This window comes from Xyrauchen texanus, chromosome 27 (genome assembly GCF_025860055.1).
Source record: "Xyrauchen texanus isolate HMW12.3.18 chromosome 27, RBS_HiC_50CHRs, whole genome shotgun sequence".
In the NCBI taxonomy this organism is placed as follows: domain Eukaryota; kingdom Metazoa; phylum Chordata; class Actinopteri; order Cypriniformes; family Catostomidae; genus Xyrauchen; species Xyrauchen texanus.
Genome location: NC_068302.1, coordinates 14,757,526 through 14,774,262, shown reverse-complemented (window position 1 = coordinate 14,774,262; position 16,737 = coordinate 14,757,526). Strand labels below are relative to the sequence as shown.

Sequence of the window (16,737 nt, the reverse complement as noted above, 5' to 3'; positions counted from 1 at the left end):
TGTGAATAACAACAACTGTTTTACAAACATTTTAACAACCCTTTAACAAACATTGCTTAAACTGTGTGTTCCAATGTGCTAAACCACTTAATATAATATGTAGTAAAACGCTCTAAGCCAGGGGCTTTCAAAAGGTTTTGATGCCAATACATCTGATGTCCCCTTGTATGAGAATAGCAGTAAACATGATATTATATAGATTTCTTGTTGGCTTTTATATTGCAATTGTACTAAAGCCAAATAAATTATTAAAATATTATCCGGTTAATATTTTCTTCTTATTAAGTTAACAGTGTGTCTTTCTTATGCTCTTGTAATGTTAGATGTAAACCAGAAATGAGAAACAAACTTTATTCAGTTCAATTAAAAAAATTATATGACAGTTTATTTTATTTCTGACTTTTTGTCTTAGTGTGGCTTTCAATACAACACAACTCTTGCGGTCGTGTCTAGAAGGGAACCCTCAGACTGGGAAAGACTTGCGAGGGTCAAAATGTTCTGTTTCTAATGATAGGATTATCTTTAGAGGTATAGTTAAGAATATATTTATGTTTTGGAGTAAATCTTAACGTATGAGTTTTGTGAGACAAAATAAAACGCCCACCGTAAATACAATATATTAATATCGCATGAGACTCTCGCGAGACCTTCCCAGTACGATGGTTCCTCTCTAGACTTGACCAGTCCTATGCACAAACTTCCGCTTGCACAACTGAAGAACGAGATGATTGGCTATTTGTTGAAGCGTCACAGTTTCAAGCACACGCTGTGATTGGCTGAACACCAGTCATCTCAGTATCGTAGCGCTGCTGGTGCGGCTGTAGACAGAGCGACTGGAAATGAACAGTTAGCTGAAATACCTGCCGTTCATAAACAATGGCCAGCCCGCCTTTACACACAGCTGGATGAATCCCCGCGGTGTGTTGGAGTTGCTATGAAGGTACAGTCATTTTCCCGTCATATTCTTCATGTTTGGAACTTGTTTCCCCTTTGGCTGTGTTTCACTTATGCTATTGCTTATTTATAAATTGCTACTAGCGTTGATGTCAGTTCTGTAACTGACAGTTGAATTACAGTTTAGCATATAGTGCATGTTTGCATTGTGTGACTTTGTAGTGTTTGTGCACTGAATGCATATGTTTTCATAGGTGCACAGATTTCAAGGTGGAACCCTACAAATTTGTATATCAATCAAGATCTAGCCGATTGTGGCATTCATGTGTTGAACTTGAATATGAGCATTGAATTGTTATATGCAATGACCTGGGATGTGTGTGTTTGTTTCTAACACTTCTGCTGTCATGTTCTCATTTGTTTGGAGGTGAGACCCAGCATTCTTCACTGTGCTTTGGGCAACACAATGACAATTGGGAGTTGATGAGCCTATTGACTCCCTTTGAAAATAAAAACACCATGGTTACCCTCTGTTGAGTGTCACTAAGAGCTCTATTTAGCTGCGGTCATAAGTAATTTAAAGCACACTTAACCCTCGTCATAGCTTATACATATTCTCATCTGTCACTAATTAGATAGATCCCAGTCAATGGGACCTATTTGAGGCCAGGACGTTCTGAATGACCTAGTAAATACAGGAAATAAAGATATTGTTATCATGCAGATGAGCTCAAAACAGCAGTTCCTAAATGGTGGATATGTTGTTTTAGTAGTAATGCACCAAATATCAAAGGCTTTTAATTAAGACTGTTATGAAATTGTTGTGCGTTATGTTATAAAGATCATTGTCATGCTTAATTTCACAAAGTTATTAAATCCTTGCAGAATTATCAGTTAAAATATGTTCATGACTTTATATGTATTTGTGATGTGTGCAGGCGGGGGCCTCGTCCATGTGGGCATCATGCTGTGGTCTGCTGAATGAGGTGATGGGTACCGGGGCCGTGAGGGGGCAGCAGCCAGGTTTCGGAGCTGGTGCGGGGCCTTTTCGTTTTGCTCCCACTGCAGGGTACTCCACATATCCCCCCAACAACTCAACCAGCACTAGCCTGGTTTGTCATGCCTGTGGACAAGCCTTTTCTGTCTTTAGGAGGAGGGTATGTAGACTCATACACTTCCCACACCCTCATTTGTTGTCAAATAAGGGTCCTGAACTTGCTCTCTCTCTCTCTCTCTCTCTCTCTCCAGCACATCTGTTGTGACTGTAAGAAGAGTTTCTGTTCGCTTTGTTCGGTACTTCAGGAAAACATGCGCAGGTGCACAACTTGTCACCTGCTGAAGGGCACTGCATTCCAGCGCCCTCAACTCATGCGTCTGCGTGTTAAAGATTTGCGGCAATACCTTATTTTACGCAACATTAACACTGACACCTGCAGGTACGTTTTGAACAGACATTAATATGCCATCGTTATTAAATGGATAGTTCACCCCAAAATGAAAATTCTCTCATCTCATGCTATATAACCAGATGTTTATGACTTACTTTCTTCTGCAGAAGAAAAACAAAGATTTTTAGAAGAATATCTCTGCAGTGTTGGTCCATACAGTGCAAGTGAATAGTGACCAGAACTTTGAAGCTCGAAAAGGCACATAAACGTAATCTGTACGACTCCAGTGGTTAAATCTAAATCTTCAGAAGCGATATGATAGGTGTGGTAGAAACAGGTCAATATTTAAGTCCTTTTTACTATCAATCTCCACTTTTGCTTTCTCATTATGAAAGTGATAGTAAAGTGGAGATTTATAGTAAAAAATATTTAAATATTGATCTGTTTCTCACCCAAAGTGATTGCATCACTTCAGAAGACATATTTAACCATTTGAGACAGACGGATTACTTTTCTGCTGCCTTTGTGATTTTTGGAGCTTCAAAGTTCTTGTCACCATTCACTTGCATTGAATGGACCAACAGTGCAGAGATATTCTTCTAGAAATCTGTGTTCATGTTCAGCAGAATAAAGTAAGGCATACACATCTGGGATGGCATGAGAGTGAGTAAATTATGAGAGAATTTTCATTTTTGGGTGAACTATCCATTTAACAATAGGGTATATTATGAGTTAAATGGAAATTATGTATGAAATGCTCTTTTAGGGAGAAGGAGGACCTTGTGGACTTGGTGCTCTGCCATCAAGGTGCAGAGAGTGAGGACGAACCAGACACACCTTCTCTGCAGTCACGCCACCTTTATAGCCCGCCCCCTTCAAATGAAGAACCCAGTTATCCTATCTCAATACTCTCCCCATCTCAAAGAGAACCAATCAGTAGGAGCAACAGCTCGGAGTCCACCAATCAGGTACATCCTGATTAAAATAAATATAATCAATCTATGGGCATCTCTGAGCATGGCTTTGTTCAGAATAACATATTTCTATGCTACTCTTATTATTTCTGCAGTATATCCACCTTATCTTTCAGAGAAACTTGGGTGCCGCCATTATCAACCTTGAATGGGGACCACTTCCAGTATAAGACACTTCCAACTATTTTAGCTATACAAAAATACTACATTAAGCTGCGTTATATTACAGGCTGGCAATAAATGTTAACATATTAGTATCATTAATTACGGTTGTCATAAACTCATTGGTTTTGAGTGCATGTAGTTTTACAGTTTATCGTATTTTGACATTGATTTATCACACACTGTTGCACAGGTAGATTGATTGAAATTAGGCACTGACAGGACAGTCCTCCACAAACTTTACACAACCAGCAGAGAGGAGAAAGCTGCCGGGAAAATGCTGCTTCAACTTTCTTTGCATTAAAACTGCATATTGTTTCATCTTGGGAAAATAATAAATGCATTTTGCTCTCTGTTCTTGTCAGAGAGCATTCTCTCTTTCTTAGCAGTGTATAGTTAACAGACATGCAGATCAGCATTCAGCATGGCTTATGAAAGATTGCATTTGAAAATATATAAATAAAGGTGTCATTGGAGGTTATGCAGGTTCATATGAATGGAGGTGTACATGGAGACAAGAAAGACTACATCGTCACAATCTCGGTAAAGAAAGAAGCATGCAGATTTTATTACCGTCTCTTCAATACAACAGTACAGCAACAAGTGTATGATTTTCTTTTATACTATAAATGCTGACTTTAGAAATGATCAGACATTGGTACATAATTCTGCTGTGCATCATGTGGTTGTCATAGTTTCTAAGACCATATCCCTAAATTCTGGTATTATAACCTAGTTATTTACACTGCGGTCAATGCCAGCAGAACTTTTTCACATGCGCTGGAAATGCAGCCGCTGCTTACTTCCACATTGTTAAGTAAGGTGGATTGAATGACTACTGCATTCCATTTCAAGTGTGAGGAATGAAGTGCATGCAACATCAGCTGCAATTTTTAACCTTATTGACCTTCATAATGCAAAAAAAACAGTTTTTATTTCTGAGATGATAATTGGGCACCACTCCCTAAATCAAATGTAGCAAACTACTTGCATATAGTGTACTGTTTCACATACATTTATAGAAAATTGTAGACACTGGACAACATGTATACTGCATAGTAAGTAATACAGTAGTATTCCATCCCGAAAAAAGCCCACCATACCTCTACTTTTCCATTACCAGTCCAGGTAGCAGTTGTAGCATTAATACATTGCAGTCCACAACAACCAGTCCTTAAAATGCCGAGTTCTGAAACAAAACTGGTTTGTTTTGGCTTTGACTTTTAAGTGCACATCAATCCATTAACAGTGATGTGAAAAAGCATTTGCCCCTTCCTGATTTGTGTTTTTGATACTAAATTGTTTTAGATCTTCAAAGGAGATATAACATAAAACAACCTAAGTAAACACAAAATACAGTTTGATGCAAAAAAAAGTTATCCAACACATATGTGGAAAAACTAACTGCCGCCTTAAACTTAATAGCTGGTTGTTCCACCTTTAGCAGCAACAACTGCATCCAAATGCATCCGATAACTGGAGATCAGTCTTTCACAATGCTGTGGTGGAATTCTAGCCCACTTTTCTTTGCAGAACTGCTTTAGTTCAGACACATTGGAGGGTTTTCGAGCATGAACTGCCCATTTAAGGTCCTGCCACAGCATCTCAATTGGGTTCAAGTCAGGACTTTGACTACGCCACTCCAAAAAATCTATTTAGCTTCTTTTGAGCCATTCAGAGGTGGACTTACTCCTATGCTTTGGTTCATTGTCTTGTTTCATAATCCAGTTGTGTTTGAGCCTCTCAGACTCACGGACTGATAACCAGATGTTCTCCTTTAGGATTTTCTGGTAGAGAGCAGAATTAATGTTTCCCTCAATTAGTGCAAGTCGCCCTGGCCCTGAAGCAGCAAAGCATCCTGACACCATCACATTACCACCACCATGCTTGACCGTAGGTATGATGTTCTTTTTGTGGAATTCTGTGTTTGATTTACGGCAGATGTAACGGGACACCTGTCTTCAAAACAGTTGCACTTTCGACTCATCAATCCACAGAACATTCTCCCAAAAGTTTTGAGGATCATCAAGGTGCGTTTTGGCCAAATTCAGACGAGCCTTAATGTTCTTCTGGGTGAGCAGTGATTTTCTCCTCGCCTTTCTTTCATGGATGGTATTTTTGGCCAGTGTCTTGCTGACAATGAAGTCATGAACTGTGACCTTTATTAATGCGAGAGAGGCCTGCAGTTCCTTGGATGTTGTCCTTGGCTTTTTTGTGACGTCCTGGATAAGTCCTTGCTGTGCTTTTGGATGAATTTTGGAAGTTTGTCCACATCGGAAAGGTTCACTACTGTGCCAATATTTCTCTAGTTGGAGATAATGGCTCTCACTGTGGTTCTTTGGAGTCCCAGAGCCTTTGAAATAACTTTGTAACCCTTGCCAGATTGATGTATTTCAGTCACCTTTTCCATCATCATAATTTCTGGAATTTCTTTATCTATGGCATAGTGTGCTACTGGGTGAGAATTTTTAGCCAACTTCATGCTGATGAAAAAGTTATATTTAGGTGTTAATTTGATTGAACATGGCTGGCAGTAATCAGGCCTGTGTGTGTCTAGTCCAGCTGAACCCCATTATGAATGCAGTCTAATAGATTTGGGGATTTAGTAACTAAGGGGCACATTTTTCACACAGGCCCAGTTGGTATTGGAAAACATTTTTGTGTCAATAAATAACGTTATCATTTAAAAACTGTATTTTGTGTTTACTCAGATTGCCTTTGTTTTATGTTAGATTTATTTAGAATTTTTGAAACAATTTAGGATGATATACACAAAAATAGAAGAAATCAGGTTTGGGGCCAATACTTTTTCCCAGCACTGTATACCACCATTAACAAGAGCGTTGAAATGATCTGTTAAACTGAAAGATACCTGATTCACGTGTTTACGTGTGGTAGTCGGTGGTGAAGCCTTGCTAAATCTGGACTAAGGGGTTTAGCCTTCAGTGCTAATTATACTCTTTCTGTGTAAACATTCTTTGCTCATAGGATATTGGAGACTCCTCTTCTGTCTCACTCCTTAACCTTGACCAGACCGAGCACACGCCAGAGGTGAGTCAATCACTTGCAGCCAATTGAAAAGGCTAATACCAGGTCAAGAATTGTAATTCATACTTTGTTGCTGGTCAACAGAATAATAACACTTTTACACACTTTTTCTTGACTTGCCCTGATGGATTGCCATTGGTGAAAAGGCCAAGGAAAAGAAATGTGTGTTTTATCTATCCCATAAGAGAAAATGTGTATTAATTTATTATTTATATTCATCAGGTGAGTCCTCAGACGCGGCGACGGGCACGAGCTTCTCTGTCAGACCTGTCTAGCCTAGATGATGTTGAGCAGCTGACTGTACGGCAGCTGAAGGAGATCCTGGCAAGGAACTTTGTGAGCTTTTCAGGCTGCTGTGAGAAGTGGGAACTGGTGGAGCGTGTCAGGAGGCTTTACCGGGAGAGCGAGGAGAATCGCAAATCTAGTGAGTGCCTCATGCAAAACCGTGCTAACACTCTTCTTTATATAAAACATCACACAATTCAACTGCTGTGAAGCAGGATTATAAAAAGATGCTTCTGTTGTTTTATTTATTTTTTTAGTGGAGAATGTGAGCAAACCAATCGCTGCAGGTAAGAAATCACTTCACTTCATAGTCTGACATGGGTTGTAGAAGAGTAAAAAAAAACACAAGATAGGATTCTAATTGAGCTTAATCCTGGGGTTAGATTGAAGTAGGTTAACATCAAAATTGTCATTATTCACTCACCCTCATGTCATTTCCAAACCCGTTTGACTTTCTCTTCTTCCATGGAGCACAAAAGGTGAATTTTTTTTTAAATTCTTTTCCATTTAATGAGAGTGAATGGGGACTGCGACTCTCCAAAATGACGAGAAATTACCATAAAAGTGGTCCATGTTAGAGGCCGTATTAAAAGGTTGAATTTCCGTAGTAAAACGCAATGCTCGTGCACACAACGCTGTCAAAGACGTCCATCTAGTGCACACATACAATGTGAATGACCCCTTAGGTGGAGGTTGGCCATTGTGTCTTACTCTGTTATCAGCATCTTGCTGCACAAGCATTAGGTACTTGGATAAATACATGTATTTAATGAAAAACTCTGTGGTACCTCCAGTATTATGAAGTTTGAGTTTGTGGTAGTACTATGGCACTGGTATAGGCTACTGTGCATCACTGAAGTTTACGTAGAACCGTTTATTAAAGCGTTTTTCTCATTTTACTTTTTTACTGAAGATTTGCGAATATACACTGGCTAATTCTTTTGACTTTATCATTTTACACATTATTGTTTACAGCCAGATATGTTCTTTGCAATAAACAGTAGCTACAACAGTGTGCTGTTTGGTTTATATTGATTCATTGTGCCCTCTTTTGTGGATGTATGAGACAATGTCGATTTTAAAATCAGATGTCTTGCAGCTACCTTTTAAAATTCAAATTTAGTTAATGTTTAAGTGAAAATTTCGAATGTAGTTTTTCAGCCCTTTTGACCGGTCTAGTGGCCATTATAATGACAATATAATATCACACAGTTTAATATATAATAGTAAGTGACAACAGGAAAAATTAATACGTTTTTATTTAGTATTATATTCACCGGACACAAACCTTTACATTTGTAAAAATATTAATAATGAAAAATCTCTAAAAACAATCATTTTGTGATGGTATATTGCAGTTTCTGTTTAGTCTTCCCATTTTATGAACACGATGACACATAACAACAAAACAAACTATGATTGGTCATTAACATGTCTCAGATGGCTCCTTAATGTGCTCAAGAAACAAATCAACCAAATGGGAAAAGTTTTTGGGCCAATAATTTAATAATGCCAAATATTGGCCAATTTATTGGCCTCTGCGATGTATCGGTCAATTTGAAGCATACAATAGCGAGGGAGAAATAGACTGAAATTTCTAGGGCTGCCCCGACCAAAGATTTTCCTAGTCGACTAGGTGTTAGTTTAAGCCATTAGTCGACTAGACTAGTTGCACGTTTATGATGTTAATTTAATATATTTTGGGGGGGAAGGCTTTAGAAAATGATTTGAGTTCCGAGGCTGAGAAAGAATGTTATAAGTAACATTGCTAACGCTGTTCTACATTACAGAGAAATACTAAACCGTAATAATCAACCTTTAAAATATAAATTAAGATAAAACAAGCGGACGCAAGGAGCGAGCCACAGCGCTAAAGCGGTAATGATTATGAATGTGTCGGAAAAATCAGCAAGGAGAATGTCTGAACATTTTGTGAATTTATAGAGAGAAATGCACATTAGGGTTGTGCCGACAGACGATGATCTCGGGGATCGACGATGGTCAGAGTGATTGCCAATAGCTGATGCCTTTGACCATGTCAAGACGATATTTGGATTGTTTTCCCTATCCCTATATTTTAATCATTAACTTAAACTATAGACAAACACACACATGACGGACATGTCCGTAAACTATCTCTCTCTCCCACACAATCCTCCACAGTCGACCTTAATCCCTCTCGGAGGCTTGATTAGCCTGATAAGGGACCGGGTGTGTAGAATCACGACCCGGCCCGCCCTCCGCCCTGCCACAACCATCTTTCAAAAAGTTGGACAACATGCATTTTAATTGCACTCAATTTTTCCCAGTTTCATTTGAATTTTAGTTCAAATAAATAACAATTGTTTTATTGTGTAGGCTTAACACTTATCCTGCTTAACGAAAATTACCCGATAGTTCACCTAGTGTCCAACCAGCAGTAATATGTTCGTGGGTTTCCTGTGGATTTAAAGTTTTCAATCCAAACTTGGTCGACCAGGACTCTTCTCGTTGGCTAATGTTTGGCTGAATATTAGGGGGCAGCCCTAGAAATGTCGGTATTCAGTATTTAATGAAGTTCACTGAAAGTCTTGAATTGGCTCCTCTTGAGAGTAGGGTGCAATCATGAGAGTTCATGCGAGGAGTGGCAATGTTCAATTCATGAGCGAATCACTCTTGAGTCAAATCCTTTCAATGATACGATTGATCCAGTTCACAACCGATCTGAATCATTTTTGAGTTCGACTCAATTGTACGGTTTTGTAAAGACACAAGGGTGCGTATATAATGACAGAATTTTCATTTTGTGTGAACTATATTTAATCTGTTAAATGCTGTTTCTGAGGTGTAGGTTTGAGTTGATTTAATTAATTATAATATCAGGGTTTTTTCCCTATAAATTAAAAAGACTGTTTTCAACTTGGTCTCTACAGAAATCAGATATTGTCTAATAGCTGTGCTTTGCTCCTCCCATATAAGTGGTAGCTTATCCCCCTCCAATCTGCAAAGATGGAATCAAAGGTAAGGCTTGCGATTTGGTGGGAATGTTCCCTGGTGTCACCCACCAATCCACTGAAGTGTGTGATGTCATTGCACTACAACCCCCTCCCTGCATGGCCTCTGCCATAATAGATAGCATGTACTCTCAAAGAAGTGTATGCTGTGGAAAGAAAATAGCCATTGTTAAGACTCTTATAAATAATGCTGAGTAAAGGTGAGAAGTAATAAAGAGGGCAATGTTACAACACGCATTTTGTTGGTAGGGTTTTGGGGTACAGCAGTTTCTCTGCTGTTATGTTTTACCCCCCATTTCATCCCTACCCTTCATTAAGTATTGTTTTGTTGTGTTATTGGGGTTCTTATAAACTGCAAAATACAGGAGTTGGAGGTATCCTACATCAGTTATGGCCATTTTGTTATGTAGTTCTCTGATTGTGATTGGCTCATCATATGTACTATGAATTTATACCACATGTTGATGTGACATGAACACATTGTTCAACCTAAAACTACACAAGGGCTATGTTCGGAATTGCATACTACCTTACTACTCTTTCTGTTGCTGCAGTATATAGTCACAGCATTAAAACCGCCTGCCAAATATTGTGTAAGTCCTCCTCGTGCCGCCAAATCAACGCCAACCCGCACGCAGTTCAGTATAGCGTTCTGAGATGATATTCTTCTCACCACAATTGTACAGAGTGGTTATCTGAGTTACTGTAGACTTTGTCAGTTGGAACCAGTCTGGCCATTCTCTGTTGACCTCTCTTATCAACAAGGCCTTTCCATCCGTTTTTTGTTTTTGGAACCATTCTGATTAAATTCTAGAGACTGTTTGTGTGAAAATCCCAGGAGATCAGCAGTTACAGAAAAACTCAAACCAGCCCATAATAGCGCCGACAATCATGCCATGGTCTAAATCACTGAGATCAAAATTTGTCCCCATTCTGATGGTTGATATGAATATTAACTGACGCTCCTGACCCATATCTGCATGATTTTATGCACTTCACTGCTGCCACACGATTGGCTGATTAGATAAACTGAGGTCAACAGAGAATGGCAAGACTGGTTTAAGCTGACAAAATCTACAGTAACTCAGATAACCACTCTGTACAATTGTGGTGAGAAGAATATAATCTCAGAACGCTATACTGAACTGCGTGCAGGTTGGCGTTGATTTGGCGGCACGAGGAGGACTTACACAATATTTGGCAGGCGGTTTTAATGTTGTGGCTGATCGGTGTACCTTTTCTGTAGATTACCAGGATATAATGTGCATTATACAATAGTGCTTACTAGGACTGTGTAAAAATAATGATTTTCTGATGCATCATAATCTTTATTTAAATTATATAGATTTTTAAATCCCAAGATTGATCTTTTACTATATGCTCAACTCTCTACAATGCGAGTAAAGCACTCTTATATGAGACCAAATTTCATTATTGAGTAGTGCATTTTGGTGAATAAGTTCTGCATCTTTTCACTGCTTATTGAGAGTTAAAGTTTGGTTTGACTTGTTCTGTGTAATGTGTGTCCAAATTTTTTTATAAATAATTATTTAATTCTAATCATCAATAGTAAGCTATTCGAGTCCTCTCTTGTTAGTATGCACTCTTTACAGAACTGCTGGTTTTCTTAAAGAGGCCGTATCGATTTTTAGCACGTGTTCTACAAATCAATGTAAATACTTGTAATAGTATATATTATGCATTAAACAGTAAACATGTAACAAAATATAATATATGCAATGTAATATCATATTGTCGTAATACATGGATTTTTAGATTTTTAAAAAGCTAAAATTTAACCAAAATGATACAATATATATATATATATATATTATTTGTACCTAGTTAGAAGTTTCCCTTTATAATTAACTGCATTAGCTGGGAGAGAATGTTGTAATCGAATCAGTATTTAAATTTTATTAAAAAGGCAAAATAACTTTGTTTCTAAGATGATATATGTAGGCCACACTGAATTAAACGAGATGAGGTCATGTAAACAATTTAGCCTATTACTGGTTGAGATGTTTGCCTACTGTTTCATTTACTATAAAAAAGATGTAGTAAGCGAGTAAACCATTCCAAACATAGCCCCGATTCTTCCTTAAAGAAAGGTTGAGTCGCATGTCGTAATGTCCCATCTCTTTCTCTCTTTTTCAATGCAGATGCTTGCCGTACCCAGTTATCAATAGATGACAACCTGTGTCGCATCTGTATGGATGCGGTCATTGACTGTGTGCTGCTGGAGTGTGGTCACATGGTCACCTGCACTAAATGTGGGAAGCGCATGAGTGAATGTCCTATATGCAGACAATATGTCATCAGGGCCATTCATGTTTTCAAATCCTAGACCTGCTGGGAGAACCATCTTTAGCCTGATAAAAATGCTTCAGCAATGTGCTCCACCTGCAGACTGCCTTGTATTAGGGACTTGGTGCGGAAGCATCCAGCAAGTGCCCGTGTCCTTACATTTGATCAATGAAAGAAGATAAAGTTCTCTTCTTAATTTTTCATGAGGTCAAGAAGCCTCAAGAAACAGACTTCAGACAATGGTCCGCAGTGGCTTTGTCAATGCAACAATGCTTCAATAAAAACAGTCCACAAGCTCTTCAGAGGCTCTGTAATAATATGCAATTGTTCAGCAACAACACCTCACAGCCTTGACTTGATGTCCTACAGCTTTGTAGACTTCAGCTTTCTTTTTACCTGTCACATGCAGACTCGCATAAGAGTGAAAAACTACTCCAGTGTGTTTGTTTGTCGCACACATTGACAATACACCATAACTCAGGATGGAAGGATCTGAATGTTCCTTTTGCTCTTCTTTTGTCACAGCATCTGTAAATGTGCTTTTATTTCTTTTTGGATTATGTAGCTAATTTCATTCCACCTGGATTTTTGAGTTGCTATGAGTTATATTGTGATTCCTGATAACTGGACACTGGTGCCATTCAGCAAAACAAAAGTGGCATAATGTTCACTTAAATGCATTCTTTGTACACCACAGGTCATTCTACATTCTTTTCAGCAATCCTCTTCATTTTGTCATGTGACGTCCCTTGCTTTGTCAAAAGTCTGAACTGACACTGGCTGGTTTCTCAGTCCTTGCTACTCTGAGGGTCCTTTGTGCCAGTGACAACAGTTGGTCAGGCGACTTTGAGTGCTTGTACGACTTGAAAAGCAGCCTATAAATCTGTTGCTAAGTCAGTTGTGTATGTGGGGAGATAAAAATGATGACAGAACTTTTTAACTTCAGGCCCAAAACCAGCCCCCACGCAAGACCCCTGCAAAATGTATTAATGTGTGACACCAATCCCTCATTTGTGACATCACTGTCAATGATGGAAATATGTCACATTCCTTAAGACTTTCACAACCCCCTTGTTCTTGAGACAAACACTTTTGGGTGCACAATAATTTGGTCTGGTGTTTATTCATTTTGTGCTCATGGCTATGTGGGGTAACCCATTAAGGAGTGACTGAATTTTCGGTAAACATTCTGAAATGTAGGAAATAAAATACAAGTTAAGCTTATTCAACAGCATTTTGGCATAATGTTGAGTATTACAAAAAATATTTTAACTGGTCTCCTTTTCTTTAAATAAAGCAAAAATCAAGGTTAAATTGAAGCACTTACAATAGATGTGAATGGGGCCAAGCCAAGGAAGAAAATAATTATAAAAATATGAATAACTACCAACATAAAATAGGTATCGTTTTAAAGTTTAGAAGATGTGCTTTACAATGCATGTATTGGAATTATGACCAAAACTGAACAAGCGCTTTGAAATTTGCTGACGATACAGAAGTGTTCTGTTTTTATAATTTATTCATAATTTTCACGTTATGCATCAACATGTGTTCTTTATCTTTACAGTGTTTTCGCTTATAATCAATAATTTATAACGAGCCCACACATGACGTAATTTGATCCTTTGATAATCCACATGAAGCACAATATGTACACTGCACATAATGTGCTACATAAACGTGTTGTCCAGCATCAAAGAACGATAAACCAATCATATTACGATGCCGATCGCTACAACCAAAGGTGGAAGTCATACAAATATGAGGAGAGGATCTTTGACTCGATGATGGCTCAAATGACACAGAATGGAACTGAATGAGATCACGCTACTCATGCCTGCATGATTTAGAATGAAATCAAACCTTTAGTCATTGTTGCATGTGCATGTGTAATTTGTTCTTATGTACAATTATTACGTTTTATTTGTTTGGAGAGGCATTTGGACACTAGAATAAATCATTTTTGTAATGCTATAACTTTTGATTGCTCAACACAAAATTTGACTCCGTTACAGTTGACATGATTGGGAACAAAACAAAAGTTCCCAGTTCCTCAAAGCTATCTTATTTACACCCTGAGATATAATGTCAAAACATAAAAAAGTACTTTTATTTTTTTTGGTGTGTGTGTGTGTGATTTTCAGCAGTTTTTTAGGCTGAGAGTATAGGAATAATCTATATTATAAAAAAAATGTAAAGTTTTATTTTAAATGTTATTTTGTCGAGTTTTGGGTATGCCACTGAAACAGGATATCTTTACGAACACCCTCAGAGCTTAAACGGTTAAGGGCAGAACTGTGAAACCGATTCATTTATAAAAGCACTTATATTAATTGTTTTGTTAACTTGTGAATTATTTAATTGTTTAGTTGTTTAAATCATCTTTTTACGGTAGTTGTTGGGTTTTAGTGTTTATGGCAGTACTGTACATCGTTATGACAACAAATTCTAAAATTGGATATAACTTTACACAGAAAAGGTTAGTAAGGGATTTTTATCACACTTAAATCATGATAACACGTATATTGAGTATTTTAATGTTTCCAGATTTGCCTCATTCACTTCCATTGTAAGTGCCTTTAATGTAACATAGATGTTTTATTTAATTTTTTTAAAGAGGTTAAAAATTCCTTTCTGTTGTAATCAGTTTAATGCCACAAATGCTGTCGATTGAGCTTAACTTGTATTGAACCCGGAATATTCCTTTAAGTAGGATCTTGGACAGGCAGAATTAAACTGTAACCCTCTAGAGTCTAAATATCATTGGTAACATTTTACAATAAAGTAGCACATTTATTAATATAATTTAGATACACCTAATGACAATCCATGGAAAACTATAGCCTAATGAAAATGATAGACTTTGTAAGAGAAGAGGGATGAGTTAGGTGCCAAATAAGGTGCATTTATGTGTCTCCAGTCAATTTTCTCCCAATGGTGATAGTGTTTGAATGAGTATGTATCGATTTGGATTACCTGTCTTAGTACTTGTTCATTGAACTTGAGGAAAGAAACAAATTTAAGTAATTTCATTTGCGAGTGATGCCCCATACAAATGGCCCACCTATCTTTTCAAATAAACCTGTACGTTGATAACTTCATAACATCAGTTCAAGCATCTAGCTGAAGTGTCATGGCATATCGCTTTCAAAAATGCTTTTTCTCTCAGACACCATAACAATTTTTTGTGCTGCATTCCTACTAAAGAGTAAAAGGGATAAGATTTATATATAACATTTTGGTGTATGTTACATTCTTGTTTAACCTTTTATTGTCTGATTTTTCATTCATTCCTGTAATGCCTGTTAAGTACATTTTTCTTAACCAAAAAATTCAAGTTTCTTTTGGTTACACATTTTTAGTTGCTTGATATACAGTAGAATTAACAAATAAAATAAAGCATTATGTTGTTACCCTTGTGGTACTTAAATAAATGTGCTAAGAACACGCTGTATTGCACTGCATTATGATGATTCTGAAATATTGATGTGTTGTACCATTTTGTTATTTCCTTAAATATGAGCTTTAAAGGGGCCAAGACATGCCTTTTTTATTATTTTAATATTTTCCTTGAGGTTCACTTAAAATATGAGTAAAGTTTTTGGCACACAAAACAGTAATCTATTTGTCAAAAATTATAATTTTCCACCCTCATTCCGAACACTGTTAGAAAGGCCCGGTTTTGGTGATCCTTTTCTTTTAAGACTTGAAAGTAAACACCCACTGTATGATAGATACAGTCGGCCATGCGTCATACACTAGGGGTGTGGTTTAGCGTGGTGGAAAGCAAAGCCCCATTACCATAGTTACTCATTCATTCCTATGAGAAATATCCAGTAGATTTGCCTATTTTAACAATGAAAAACATGACGAAAAGCTGTTTTTTTCACACTTTAGACAAAGACAAAAAATCCGGAACTGATGTTTTTTATCGCATTCCAATCGACACAAATAGAAGCTGAAAGAAATTACTGTGGCTGCAGTTGGCCATATGCTGGAAACGTGGTTTTGTGCGTTAGAGAAACAGAGTGGATTCGAGACTAAATCAGTCATCATAAGATACCTGAAACAACTTGACAAGAGTGGAGTGCTGCTTATATTGGTTTTCATACTTCAATGAATAAAAGTTATTGGGGGATATTGTACCGTTCGGTTTGGTGATTGTTTTGCGTTTAATGAGGTAAAGTTGCTGTAAATGTTTAGGTACACAGTAGTGCATATACTAATCTCAATTAACACTGTCTTCACTGCCAAACAATGTACTTATTCAGAAGAAACAATAATGAAAACTGTGCATGATTGTAGTTAAATTGCATTGTACTGCATATTACGTTGTTAGTAAAATGTATTTCATCCCCATCATTATTGAACCCCCTTCTTTGGTTTTTACAGTTTTATTGTATGTCTACTATTTTAACCGTACCAAAGTTTTCATGTTAAAATAGCCAAATCTATTGGATATTTCTCCGTTTTTCACATAGGAATGAAGGAGTAACTGGTAACAGGGCTCTGCTTTCCCCCACGAGAGGGTGGGGCTTCCTTGCCGACTGTATCTATTGGCTCTCTGCTCTTGACTGAACTGCTCATCACTACTGGATGGGTTACGGAAGTAATTCATGGTAAAGTAGGCATTGATGTTGTTATGGAGCAGTCAGATGAAAATGTCTACCACAGTATGACATCACA

The 16,737-nt window shown here is 37.5% G+C and overlaps 1 protein-coding gene across 3 annotated transcripts; it reads left to right on the top strand.

Annotated features, from left to right (window-relative positions):
- Positions 1-807: 807 nt before the first annotated feature.
- On the top strand, positions 808-15,576 carry rnf34a (ring finger protein 34a). 3 transcript variants are annotated; one of them, XM_052093678.1, is made up of 9 exons: positions 808-940; positions 1,833-2,051; positions 2,143-2,330; positions 3,049-3,250; positions 6,407-6,469; positions 6,689-6,890; positions 7,009-7,038; positions 9,710-9,751; positions 11,907-15,576. In XM_052093678.1, exons 1-9 carry the CDS (start codon positions 935-937, stop codon positions 12,089-12,091), a joined length of 1,137 nt encoding a protein of 378 aa, XP_051949638.1. In that variant the 5' UTR covers positions 808-934; the 3' UTR covers positions 12,092-15,576. The 3 variants fall into 3 exon arrangements, with proteins under 3 accessions (XP_051949638.1, XP_051949640.1, XP_051949639.1); XM_052093680.1 differs by having other exon boundaries at positions 9,664-9,751; positions 11,907-12,079; XM_052093679.1 differs by lacking the exon at positions 9,710-9,751.
- The last annotated feature ends 1,161 nt before the right edge of the window (positions 15,577-16,737 follow it).

Excerpts from the sequence above, each read along its gene's own strand:
- rnf34a (XM_052093678.1), top strand. Across the intron at positions 3,251-6,406 it reads GCTCGGAGTCCACCAATCAG|GATATTGGAGACTCCTCTTC; the intron begins GTACATCCTGAT and ends CTTTGCTCATAG. Across the intron at positions 9,752-11,906 it reads CTGCAAAGATGGAATCAAAG|ATGCTTGCCGTACCCAGTTA; the intron begins GTAAGGCTTGCG and ends TTTTCAATGCAG.